This window comes from Paramisgurnus dabryanus, chromosome 9 (genome assembly GCF_030506205.2).
Source record: "Paramisgurnus dabryanus chromosome 9, PD_genome_1.1, whole genome shotgun sequence".
Lineage (NCBI taxonomy): Eukaryota > Metazoa > Chordata > Actinopteri > Cypriniformes > Cobitidae > Paramisgurnus > Paramisgurnus dabryanus.
The window spans coordinates 23,700,032-23,714,209 of NC_133345.1; the positions used below are offsets into that span (position 1 = coordinate 23,700,032).

General features: G+C 37.8%; 1 protein-coding gene across 4 annotated transcripts in view; it reads right to left on the bottom strand.

Moving 5' to 3' along the window:
- Window positions 1-14,178, bottom strand: part of necab2 (N-terminal EF-hand calcium binding protein 2) — a 107,729-nt gene that overhangs the window by 47,907 nt on the left and 45,644 nt on the right. For all 4 annotated transcript variants that reach the window (XM_073815747.1, XM_065279047.2, XM_065279048.2 and 1 more), the window contains exons 4-5: window positions 6,767-6,792; window positions 6,208-6,305 (exon numbers count right to left, since the gene is read on the bottom strand). In XM_073815747.1, the coding sequence (XP_073671848.1) occupies window positions 6,208-6,305; window positions 6,767-6,792 (124 nt within the window). The remainder of the gene's footprint in view (window positions 1-6,207; window positions 6,306-6,766; window positions 6,793-14,178) is intronic.

Here is a 14,178-nt window from a genome sequence, read left to right on the forward strand (position 1 = left end):
AACTAATGAGAGTAGCTCATTAAAATGGTTTGTGCAGGACAGGCAACGGATAAGAAATATGAAATGTGTTTAATGAATTCTTGCTATTCTCTTGTTTCTAGCATCTTCCCCAATGGCATCCTGATTTAGCCACTTCCAGTCGCTAAATGGCCAATTAAAACCATGTTCTGTATAAGTATTATACTTTAGCTTCACCATGGCAGAGGTAATGATGGCCATTGTGTGTTTGAATAAAGGCTTTTTTATCTGTTACTTGCCTGCGTGGTTTTTTCGAAAATGACACACAAATCTTAAACAATCAACCATTGTTGCTTATGAATGTAATGCTTTACTATTATGCATACTTTGTCAGAATTCATCTTACAACACAAGACAGCATCACATATAGTATAGTAGACAATCTGCCAGCAATCTTTACAAGATGGGCTATCAGTGATCTGCAGCGTCGCTGATGTTGTCAAAATGTTGCTTTCATCCGTTTTCTATAAATAGCACATCAAACACTGACAATATACTGTGCTTCTTCTGCTCACTCCAAAACACACAAGCCGGTACAACATCAAGATGACTCGTCCGTGAACAACGACAACTGAGCGAACAAGCTCACGGATTTGAACGACAAATCAGTTGTGCGTACAATACAGATAAGACAGTCGGGAGGTTTTTGACTTAATCGTTGGCACTGATCTTGGTACCTTGCTCTGTGGTTCTGACAGGTTGAAGCAGAAGAAGAAAAATGTTCTCCATTCTGACATCAGTGCTCTTGTGTTGTTTACTCGGTGGAGAGAATTAAAGAGGCAGAGAGAAGGAAGCGTTTACAAAAGACACTGCAACAAACCTCCATTAAATATAGGCTACAGCTGTCAGTTCTTAACTAACTTTACTAGATGTATTTTAATTGTGACTTAATTAAAGCATAACTAACTAAGTCAGCGGACGCAATGTCGAGTGACCGCTCTCGATAGGGAACCAATAGAGACCATAAAAAGAAGCATCAATAAAAACTAAATCTAAATCGGTTATAGCACACGACAGATACCAACTTCAGATGTGTGAGAAATAAATCATTCATTCTCACTGAGTCAAAACACAAGTGTGTCCCTACACATAATCACACAACTAAAAATGCACGTATAAGCTCCTGTGCAAATTGATGCCTGGTGCGCAAGAACATGAATATTTCATGTGTGGTATGAAAACACATTTACATTAATAATTAGCAGCAGCCTTTAACCTTCTCTAGAGAACAGAGGACTGGGGAGGCATAAGAGGACCGATACAAGTGCCTGCGACAAACATCTCTTTGGTTTCAGACTGGGATATTGGATTATTAACATCATGCTCTCTCATGCAACTGAGATAGAGGAAAGGTTTAAATCTCCACAGATATGGCTGTGATAGAGGAACAGGGAATAAATTGAAGCTGTAGCCCATGTATCATTGTGTAATGTCAAAAAAAAAATTATTTCAGTTTTGTTTAGTGAGTGGGGTGAAACAGGCTTCTAGTTGCTCAACTGTCTTAGGTCTTCTTTGTCGCATCTTCCTCTTTATGATGCGATCAATGTTTTCTATGGGTGAAAGATCTGGACTGCAGGCTGGCCATTTCAGTACTCAGATCCCTCTTCTATGCAGTCTTGACATTGTAATTGATGCAGTATGTGGTCTGGCATTGTCATGTTGGAAAATGCAAGGTCTTCCCTGAAAGAGATGACGTCTGAATGAGGGCATATGTTGCTCTACAACTTGGATTAACCTTTCAACATTGATGGTGCCTTTCCAGATGTGTAAGCTGCCCATGCCACACGCACTCATGCAACCCCAAACCATCAGAGATGCAGGCTTCTGAACTGAGTGCTAAAAACAACTTGGGTTGTCATTGTTCTCTTTAGTCCGGATGAAATGGCGTCCCAGTTTTCCAAAAAGACCTTCAAATTTTGATTCGTCTGACCACAGAACAGTTTTCCACTTTACCAAAGTCCATTTTAAATGAGCCTTGCCCAGAGAAACCGCCTGCGCTTCTGGGTCATGTTTAGATATGGCTTCTTTTTTAACCTATAGAGCTTTAGCCGGCAACGGCAAATGGCATGGTGAATTGTGTTCACCAACAATGTTTTTAGGAAGTATTCCTGAGCCCATGTTATGATTTCCATTACAGTAGCATTCCTGTATGTGATGCAGTGCCGTCTAAGGTGCCCGAAGATCACGGGCATCAAGTATGGTTTTCCAGCCTTGACCCTTACGCACAGAGATTGTTCCAGATTCTCTGAATCTTTGGATGATATTTAGCAGCGTAGATGATGATAACTTCAAACTCTTTACAATTTTTCTCTGAGAAACTCAGCAAACTATTTTTCGCCGCAGCATTCGGGGGAATTGGTGATTCTCTGCCCATCTTGACTTCTGACAGACACTGCCACTCTGACAGGCTTTTTTATACCCAATCATGTTGCCAATTGACCTAATAAGTTGCAAATTAGTCCTTAAGCTGTTCCTTATATGTATATTTACATTTTCTGGCCTCTTATTGATACCTGTCCCAACTTTTTTTGGAATGTGTAGCTCTCATGAAATCCAAAATGAGCCAATATTTGGCATGACATTTCAAAATATCTCACTTTCAACATTTGATATGTTATTTATATTCTATTGTAAATACAATATAAGTTTATGAGATTAGTAAATTATTCCATTCCTTTTTTACTCACAATTTTTACAGTGTCCCAACTTTTTCTGATTTGGGGTTGTAGGTTGATATGTCAATGACACCAATATGTTGCGCAAAAAAATTATCCATGATCCCGGGCTTGTGGTTTTGCTGCTGTCCTGTATAATGGATTACAGTTTCTGTTAGCCTGACACTATGCAGAGTGTTGCTGGTGTGTGTATGTGTGTTTGTGTGTGTGTGTATAACTACATGCTTACCTACATGCATACATAATACATACATACATATATACATAGCCAAGTGGTTGACACACAGTGTGTGTCCCCATTTATCTCCATCCCACACACAGACATCTAAACATACTGTATATATGATAATCTTACTTTAATCTGTTAATAGAGAGCAGCAAAAATAATTATTTGCTAATTTAATAAATAATTTCCTCTAGTGACACCAAAAGGAAAAGGCAAAAATATTAATTATTAGAAAACAGTCTGTTATTGGCTGGACTAAAAGAATGAATGCTAATGTTCATAAAATGATGGTGCATGCTTGAGATTACTTACACAACGAAAACAATATTATTCATTTGACAGCATCTTATGGTGCATTCACACACCAGCCGTGGTAGAGGCGACAATAACGTGCTATTCTCGCGTAGTTGGACGCATGAACATTTGAGTTTACTCGCTTCACTTTCGCGCGGCTTGAAATTCTAGTCATTCGAGACAAACACACGGAAATTCGCATCATGGGAGGGGCTTCTGCAACACCACCACTCCGCTCGCTTCCTGTAATCACGTCACTACTACAGCAAGGTCCTGATTGGTTAACGCGGCGCAGAAATCCGCTGAACTTCCGATTTTTCAACTGCCGCATTTCCCCCGGCAACGCTGAATTCGCCGTTCGCGCCACGCTTACCGTGTGTACCGCGCCACAGGATGCCTAATCGCATCTTTGCATTGACTTATCATGTTAATCACTTGCGCTTGCCGCTTCTTACGCTTCTGGTGTGAACCCTGCATTAGACTCAGGGCCAGTTTCCCTGGACAGGGCTTTTTAAGTCCCAAACTAAAAATGCATGATTGAGCTGCTTTAATTTAAAAACACTTCATCCTGTTTAATTTTAACATATGTTGTTGACATTGTTTTGTCTTAAAATGCACACCTGTAGTATTTTTTGTTAGGTATGTTTGTAAAAAATTCCTAAATGGCCTAATATTAATAAGGCCTAACCTAAACCCTGTCCAGGAAACTGCCCCTCAGTGTTTTATTTTACTTTTTGGAAAGAAATAAACCTACAAGACATTACTTATAGGTACCTCTGCATATATTAGTATTTTCCATCCAAAAATGTGCACACGCCCAACACTTTTAGCTCTCTTAGTTTGAACAGGTAACTGGATGTTCATGGTGTTTTGTTTTCTTATTGAAAAGCACAGACAAACACCTGTACTCTCTTTAATCACATTTTTCAATCTTTTTCTAATATTATAAAACAACATTGTAACAATGGTGTGGAATGGTACACTGGTGAAATTTAACACCTGAGTCCTAAAAAGTTCAATCACAAGGAAGACATTGCTGCAGCTGCAAAAACATTATACATATAGCAGGATGTCAGGGGTGGATGAAGAAACAATAGAGAAAAAAAGGAAAGAGATAAAAAAGCCATATTGTGCGCTTACAAACACTTGTTGAGACCTTAACGCACACATAGTGGTAAAAAAAGAATCACAGGGGTCTGTTTGCATTAAAACACACAGTTTTGGATCTCAGAAGCTACTGCTGCAAAGCTTCAAATAGGCAACAAAAGCGTGCGCCCACATACTGTACACAGACAAAACTAACACTGACCACTGTTCCCTAAAAGGGCCATACATTTTTAACAATCAAATTCGGTTTGTATTGGGCCAGATATTTTACAGCTATCGTTCAGCTAGGTATTTAAAAACGCTAACCTGCAGTAATAATAAGGATCACAGTGACATCAATTATTTTTGCCAGCATTGCTGGGTGGGGGTGTGAAATACAAGCAGAAAAACACAAGACAAGCAGAAGGAAAATAAGAGCTTTAGTACAGAGAGAGAGAGAGAAAGAGAGAGAATTTTTATGTCTGCTATAAATCAGATTACAGTACATACTCATTTAGAAACAAGTGGGACAGAGAGAGTGGCTCAGTTCTGTGGTGGCTAAAGCTCAGTGTTTTTCTTTGCTGTCTAACTGAGCACCAGCTTGCTAATGAAGAAAACCACAAACAAAAAATGCAAGCCAAGCTTCGAAACAAGAGGTGATACTGTGGGAGAGACTTCGCAAGGAGAGCATAAGCATGCTCGCTTTCTCTCTCTCCCCCTCTCGTCCTCAGACACACACACTCTTAACTGTCTCACCGCATCTATTCCTCATCTGAAAAGGGATTTACTGTAGTATACTTATAGATAATGGCTTTCTGTTTTTAGACCTCTAATAGAAAACACATTGGGAGATGTGATTTACAATAATTCACCAAGCTACCGCAATCTATCAAGATTTACAGTAAGAATGATGCGTTTATAAAGTTTTGTAAGAGTTTGAAAATCTTAATAGATCTTATGGTAGGTGTTAAGAGATATCTAAGGGTACTTTTATCAAAGATAGCTTAAAAAAGACACAAATGTGACCCTGGACCACAAGACACATCATAAGGGTCAATTTTTTGAAGTTGAGATTTATACATCATCTGAAAGCTGAATAAAATGTATTCAGCTTTCAGATGATGTATAAATCTCAATTTCAAAAAATTGACCCTTATGAGGTATCTTGTGGGCCAAGCTTTCCATTGTACAATATTTGGCTGAGATACTGTACAACTATTTAAACATCTTAAATCTGAGGGTGAAAAAACAAAAATCAAAAGATCGAGAAAATCGCCTTAAAAGTTGTCCAAATAAAGTCATTAGCAACACATTACTAAATGATAAATATTTTTTATATTCACGGTAGGAAATTTACAAATTATCTTCATGGAACATGATATTTATATATCTTAATGATTTTCGGCATTAAAAAAATGTATCATTTTGACACATACAATGTATTGTTGGCTATTGCTACAAATATACCTGTGCTACTTTTGACTGGTTTTGTGGTCTAGGGTCACCTGACCTCCGGCATTGTTTTGCCGCAATGACTTCTGGGGCGTAAAGTGATTTCAGTGCACAAGTCTGCACTCGATTCATCCTCAATATCAAGAACACTTCCGGTTATTTTCATGCGTTCTTTGAACTTCAACGGCTAATGATGACGTAGAGCGAGAACACAAGGACGCAAGATCGCTGAAGAACGCATTTTAAGAAACAGCCAAGGTCTTTCAATTGTTTTATATGCTATGATTTCCTTCTTCACTTTTTTTTACATTTCTCATAAGGAATTTCACAAGAAACATCTGAGACAAGATTTATATTGAGAATGCCTTTAAATTTCAAACTATTAAAAGTTAACACTGAACAACAGGAGTTTCCTCATGGTACAAACTCAGTTTGGTTAATGTTTAGGACACTGACCTTCTTGGTGAAGTCCATGGCTTTGAGGATTGCCAGGTTGAGGGTCTCCAAAGATGCCAGCACACCTTCATAATCTCCCATGTGGTTGGCAAAGTAGTCTGATTAACAGAGGGCAGAGGTGAAGCAAAACTATTAAAGATCTTTCAGAAATGTACAAACGATAAATTAATAAAAACAAAGGGCATGATTTTACTTTAAAGGACACTCCACTTTTAAAAAAAATATTTATACATACTTCATATGTATATGAAGTATTTTACCATCCAAAAATGTGCACACCCAACACTTAGTCTGAACAGGTGACTGGATGATCATGGTGTTTTCTTTTCTTATTAAAAAGCACAGATAAACACCTGTACTCTCTTTAATCTTTAAGCATTTGGTCAGAGGCATCTAAGCACTCCAATCCAATAAATAATTTGACCATCAATGGTGATAATCTCAAAATAAATATCCAAATATAAGCCTGATGGTCTGTCAGCCAAAATAAAACAAATAAATCCATGCAAATAAAACTTTTCCAGTCTTATAAACAACATCCAGTTATTCTGATACTCACCGCACAGTTCCTTGGTGTCAACATTACTAACACATCACAGGAAATAGGCAGCATACAGAGAGACAAAACAGAGGAGGCAGGAAAAGAAAGTGATAAGAAACAGAGGGAAAATCCCAGCATGCACAAATCACACATCACTGCTGCCTCACAGCATCAATGTGCATACAGAAGCTGACTAAAACTAAACCAACTACATCTGTTCACATTGATCCTTAAAAGAATAAACCTTTAGCACATCAGAAACTCAAGGTTACTGCACTTAACTGCTAAATCAGAAAGAAAGGCCATTTGACACTGATCTAGACTGATGAATGGAAAGATTGAAAGAAGAGGGTATTGCATAATATTTCAATGTCTTATGAAGAGCAGCAGGTATAAAGTAAAGCACATCTTTTCAGATCAGGATTCTTCTCTGGTTTCTTCACAAAATAAATTCTGATGCTTTACAATGGATTAGTTTAATAAAATATCAGTTTAAGGGAGACATTTCACAAAACTTTTTTAAGATGTAAAATAAATCTTTGGTGTCCCCAGAGTACATATGTGAAGTTTAAGTTTAAAATACCATATAGATAATTTATTATGTGAGCAAATATTTGCCGTTTTGTATGTGTCTTTTTAAATGCAAATGAGCTGATCTCTGCACTAAATGGCAGTGTCGTGGTTGGATAGTGCAGATTAAGGTGTGGTATTATCCCCTTCTGACATCACAGGGGGAGCCAAATTTCGATCACCTATTTTTTCACACGCTTGCAGAGAATGGTTTATCAAAACTAAGTTACTGGGTTGATCTTTTTCACATTTTCTAGGTTGATAGAAGCACTGGGGACCCAATTATAGCACTTAATCGTGAAAAAAAACAGATTTTCATGATATGTCCCCTTTAAAACTTTTGATGACAACCAATCTCTGAGGACAATAAAAAGCTTAAAATTAGTATTATGCCTCGTTATAAATATGATGAGAGTCTCATGTTGCAACATTAAAATATAAAAATACATTTAAATGTAAATACTAAATATTTCAATTTATTAATTTAACATAGTTCTTTAACATTTGCCTTAAAGGGATAGTTCACCCAAAAATGAAAATTCTGTCATCATTTACTCACCCTCAAACTGATCAGAAGCCCCATTGACTTTTATAGTAGTCTTTTATCAATTATGGATGTCAATAGGGATTCTAATCGGTTTGGTTACAAACATCCCTCAATCTTCCTTTATGTTCATCAGAACAAAGACATTTATACAGGTTTGTAACAACATGAGGATGAGTAAACTGAATTTTGGGTGAACTATGGGTGAACTATCCTTTTAATTTACAGTACATTTGTGAAAGTTTGATTAATCACATTTTCATGTTGCATTAGGACAATATAAATTATTCCCATGACTTAGAGTAAACATAGCATTACTGCAACAGACTAGTGTTGGGTCAAAAAGTGACAAACACATCCGTTGGGTTAAATTAACCTAATTTTTTATATTTGACTCAACAATGGGTTAAAACAACCCAACGAGTTGATGTTGTCCCTTTTTGACCCAACACCTGGTTGAGAAAACAGCATTTTTTGGAGAATGTGCTGGGTTTGAAGAAGACCATGGTGTAGTTTCACTCAAAGAGCAATTCCTGATGCCACAGACAGCGTATAGGTGAACAACAACAGAATAGAGAAGGGTGAACAAAAGAACAGAGGTAAGCGTAACAAGACCTTTAAGGACAGGTTTCTCTTATCCAACATTCGGTTCTCCAAACGTCTTACCATCTTTTGCACTTTTCACCTCTCAAGTCTTTACACTAATAGCCACGTGTTTTCAAATACAGATGCCATCAGCATAAATGAGATCATCAAAAATATATCCATGACATTTACAGGTGCATATAGCATGACTTACAAACCTGTCTCTGTTCACTGACACTGAGCTGTTGATGCTTGGCCTGTTTGCCCCTTCCTCCACTGAGGACAGACTGTGTTAATGTCATAAGTCTCTTTCTTTAATGGTATATCCCCTGAATACCCATTAGTAGTTTGCTAGATAAGCTATATCTGTAATTATTTCCTGTCCAGTATGATGATGGATGAGTATACAGTAAATAATGAAATGAGTCAAAAAGCAGGAAGCAGTGGAGAATCAGGAATATGGTAAGAGCTCCTATAGACCATTTCAAAAGATGTAAACAACACTGGTCCAGAAGCACTTCCTGTTCCAGTTTATGAATGTTTTTTTATTTCACACATATATCATTATCTTTAAGATGTTTGTTTAACTTTTTGACTCAGTTCTATGTGTTCTGTTGGTTGTATTTTATCCCAACGTTTATCTAGTATTAAAAAACTGAAACAGGAAGTGCTTCTGGACCAGTGTTGTTTACATCTTTTGAAATGGTCTATAGTGAGGCAGGATGTAACATTTTTTGTTAGCAGTTTTGTCCATTACCTGTCTATTTATCATTCAAATGAAATTACAGGTATTTCTGACACCTGTCCATTTTTTTTTAAATGGCTACATTTTATGTAGTGTCATCTTTCTATTTTGAAACAAATTATTACAGTATTTACTGTAGCTGCTTCAATGCAAATTTGTGAAATAGAAATAATTTAATTTGAATTGAATTGCCAAACTGAGGATAATTGTCGTTTAAACATTCTGGATCATTTGTACACTTTGAATCCTCTAATTGAATTTACGTGAAGTTTTAAGAAGCGCTAATATTTTGGGTAAAGGCATTCGGACAAAGGATGGGTTATGTATGCTGTACAGTATTTAAAAACAACTGTGATAAAGACACAAATACAATCCCTAAAACTCTAATTTATCCTCCTCTGTTTGATCTCTCCCTCATCCCTGTGTCTTTTCCAACCCTCCCCCTTCCCATCATGCCGTTCTCTTGTCTCCATCTCTTTCTCTGCACCAATTCTTATGGGCTCTGGGGGTTCATTATTTAGAGAGAAGGCTGTGCTGGACCTGCAGAGCGGCAGACCCGTCCTAGCACCAGCAGATTTCTCCCTCGTTTTTACATAATTCATTCTGAAATGTGATTAAAGACAATGCACACATTGGAGATGCTCTGCCTCTAGAGAGCAGATGTCTCTCTCTCTCTCTCTCTCTCTCTCTCTCTCTCTCTCTCTCTCTCTCTCACATACTAACACTGAGAAATAGGGTGTGTGAGACAGAAAGAGACAGAGAGACAAGATGTAGCCTTAAAGTAAACCCAACTGTTCTAACCCACATTGCACAAAACTTACAGTCACTGAAGTAGCCTACATTATAATAATGTTCAACGTATTAAAGAGTAACTAAACCCCTGGTGAGAGCGTGACTCCACCCACTGGCAATATTTGAAAAATGCAAGAAAAGTGGGCAGATCCCAACGAAGATAGAGGGGACGAACTAAGTGTGTGGTGAGATCGTAACAAGGGCGTGGTGAGCTTGAACCTGCTTACGTCACGAGTCATTTTTTGGACCCAACATCCAATAGGAAAATTCAACTGCAGTAGCCACCGTTCAACCTGAAGAGGGCAGCAATCAGACGTTTTTACACTATATATTGTAGTATTGAAACACTTTATACCCAAATGTCAAAAAACTTACTAAAATCAATGAACAGCACTAATAAAGCATCATTCTTACAGATCATTAACTAAAAAAAGTTGGTTTAGGGTTTAGTTACTCTTTAAGCTTCCCCCAACAGTCAAACTACAATGGGAAAGATAATAATTACAAAATTAAATCAGTGAGGAATTGAACGAATAAAGCATTGATGTTTCAGACTACCTGTTCTGTAAATTGTAAAATAAGTCAATATGAGTGCTGCATACATATAATAAAGCACTGTTCTGCTCCACAGAAGCAAATGTAATGCTTTTCTAATGGATCCATTCCTATCCAGTCTCTGTTTCTTTGTTTTTTCTGTGTTCATTACTCTCGAATGCAATCTCCCCCCATACTAAGATCTAATGATCCTGGTCCCCTAGGCAAGATAAGAATGACCCAACCATCCAACCCCCCTCAAAAAGCATGCAGCATAACCACCGTACCTGCAAGGCAGCACTTTATTGATTTTTTTCAGACATTCAGAGGCAAATTCACTACACCACTCTGTCACATTAGTGCAACATGCTGTATTTCAGCAGAAAGCCCTTTGTCTTATTGATTAACCAATACCTGCAATTTACTTCAAAATGCACTAAAAACAGTGCTCGGCTGTATTTACAACCTTGACGGTACAAACATATATTTTTTCTATTATTGATTCCACCTAAATCACAAAATTAACGTTATTACTGCGTGTGGAGAGGCGGTGAGCAAAATGTTATTTGAAAGTTAATTTATGTACTATTTCTACAGGTTGTGGCAGTGGTAGGTTATTAAATTATGATCAAATGATTGTGAACAGTGCTATAAGCGGAATATCCAGACACTCGGTGGAAATGAGCACTCTATGGGCATTTCAAAGAGCTGCTGTAGGCATCAAAACTGCAGTGTTGAAGTGATGCTGTACAGCCTCAGTACATAAATATGCCAGATTGTGGCAGCCTGCTGCATCCTCCACAATCAAGCACTCAAAACCGGCCTGCAACATGGGAATTTCAATGTCGTGGGAATGGCAATTAATTCAGCGGAAATCGCTTAAATTTATTCAAACTTTCAAAACTTTTTAGTTAAGCCTGTAAAGCTTCTTTTTTTGTGTTTTACCTTAAAGTGACACTTTGTAGTTTTTCAACCTTCATAATATATTTTCAAGACTTAAAATAGGTTGAATGACATGTCTACCATAGCCTGATGGGGTCTGTATTGCTTTTACTCGTACTTTTATACTTAGGGTTTCAGACAGTGTTCGAATTGAAGGGGGTCTGGGGGGTCCCGGACCTCCTATAAGCCTTAAGGGACCCCCCATAAAGCACAAAAATATAAATTAGGGGGTCCCCTGGTTTTTATTAAAATTAAAATACTATATAAATTTAAAATCCTCATTTTGCGTGTCACAAAGCGATACTGTCCGTTATTTGTCCCAATTTCGCAATAAAATAATTCAAATGACTTCTGTCTGAAATATAGAAACTCGCAAGTGCGCCTCAATCTGTTTTCTGGAGGAATTGACAGACGAGTTAATGTCTCTATCTGCGTGTGGAGTATTTTTTTACCTCAGTTGCGGTAAGAATCTTTAGTAATCTTAAGGGTTTAAGGGTTTTTAAAAAAATCTTCTCAAACAATTATTTCATAACAGTGGCAAAGCTATCCACTCAGACTGACGGCTGGTCAACCCAGTCACACAAAATATTTTATTGGGAAAGCAGAAGAAATCACGCTTAAATGATAATAAATGATAGTCTGTTTAATACTTAGCCTATCGCTCAACTACGCATCTTTCAGAAATAAATAATTATTTGTAAAAAGTATCTTTTGCATGTGTTTTTTTAAACCTTTGAAAAATGTCACATGCATGGCCGAAGTGGGACTCATTTTCAGCCCTGGAGTTTCATGTCTTAGACCGGCCCACTTCAGTTCACCACTGACTATATTAAAATAATATAATTACATCATCAGTGCACTATTCTTTGCAGCCTTGCAATTAATATATTTTCCAAAATATCATTTCCATTTCAATGCAAATAGTCTAAAACAGTTATGATTTTGCCATAATCGTGCAGCCCTACCATAAGGTATTTTAATATTATTCAATTAACCTTATTCAAAAACTGCTGAAAGGGAACAAATGTTTTCCCCTATATTTTTTCCCCTAGAGTTTTGCATGAAATAGATGAAGAATAACTATTAATAGATTAATCATTGTTACATATATAACTTACCGGTAGATATAAAAAAATACGACATTTACCTTTTAGAGGCCGTTCGTATCAAGTTGCGCTCAAGTTTATTTTAAATCTAAACGTGCAGCAAGTGCACTCAAATATAGACGCGTCTAAAACAAAACTCGTGTTCACAGGTGACTGCTTTGAAAAGCAGAAGGCGGCGGCGCGTCATGCGTTGTCCATGCGTTTTAAATGAATATGGACCCTAATTATGATTATGAACGCAAGAATTACTCCGTGGTCGGAAGTTGGGGCACAATCAACTTGGTCATAAAGCGGTGGGGACGTATATCACCCGCAAATTACACGAATGGGGCTGCTGTGAGTGCTGGGGACAGCAAACTTCAACCTGGTGGCATGATAACTATCTTTAAATTATGTATCTTTAAAAAGATTAATTATATTTAATTTATACAGTGAAGAAAACAGTGTTATTATTCATTTGATTCTATTTATGTACCTAAATACTACTGTTAGATCTTGCTTTATTTGTAACTTTGTTCTTTTCTATTTTTATATGCTCATAATTTCCGAAAATTATTAGATCTATGACTCAAAAAACGCAATGTAATCATCCATTTAACCACTACTATATAGTAAAATTATGTAATTTAAGAATGAGTCCACCCTATTTCACCCCTATTCTGTTTAAAAGTTCTGCCCTTGCCAGTGTTTCACACTAATTTTAGGGGTAAACATTTTTTTAGAGTTTGAGTTAAGGGTAATTTGGGGTTTCTTTGATTAAAACCAGGATCAGATGATTGTTGATCAAGGACGATCACATCTTACGTTGTGAAATCACAGCGACCCTATAATGAGGGGGGAGGAGCTTGGCCGGGGGGTGGGGCTTAGCTAGGGGACCCCCCATAAGCTTTGACATAATTCGAACACTGGTTTCAGGTAGTAACCCAAGCACAAAAAAAACTACAAAAATCTGCTTTACAGCATATGTCACTTCCTCCACTTCCTCAAATACTGACGTGAGAGCGCAACTATTTATTTTCCTAATGTTTTTGTCATGGCGAAGCAGTAACTAAGAAAAATAAACCCAAAGTTTTATCGGAGGAGAACAGAAAGAGAAAATGGGAGAGTAAAAAGAAGGACGAGGATCAATATTGGGCCAGCGTTCGCTTGCTGGCGTGAGCTAAGGCCGGTGACACACTGGATGCGTGGCGTATCTGTTGCGTGTCAGTTGCGTGGCGGCTGCGTCGCGTTTTGTGTGTCTGTACATACCAGAAGCATGGCTGACTCGGCGCTGACGCGCTGCTGTTGCTATAGGTGACATATATTTTGGCTGGAAACGCTTCCAAGACGCTTGCTTGTGGCGTGAAAAATAGGCGTCGGTTCTATTTCTAGCAAGCACGCGTTTTCCGCGCGGCTCGAGACGCGCGTCTCATGCAGACAGTCTGCAAGCTCTAACCTGTTAACATGGAAGCCGAATTAAAAACGGACACACCACGCAGCTGAGACGCTCACGCCACGCATCCAGTGTGTCACCGGCCTAAGGGAGGAGGAGGGGTTCCTGACCGATGCTGACTTGGCCGTCATGACTAGTAAGTAATGTTATATTGATTGCATATATAACTTAAGTCCTGTC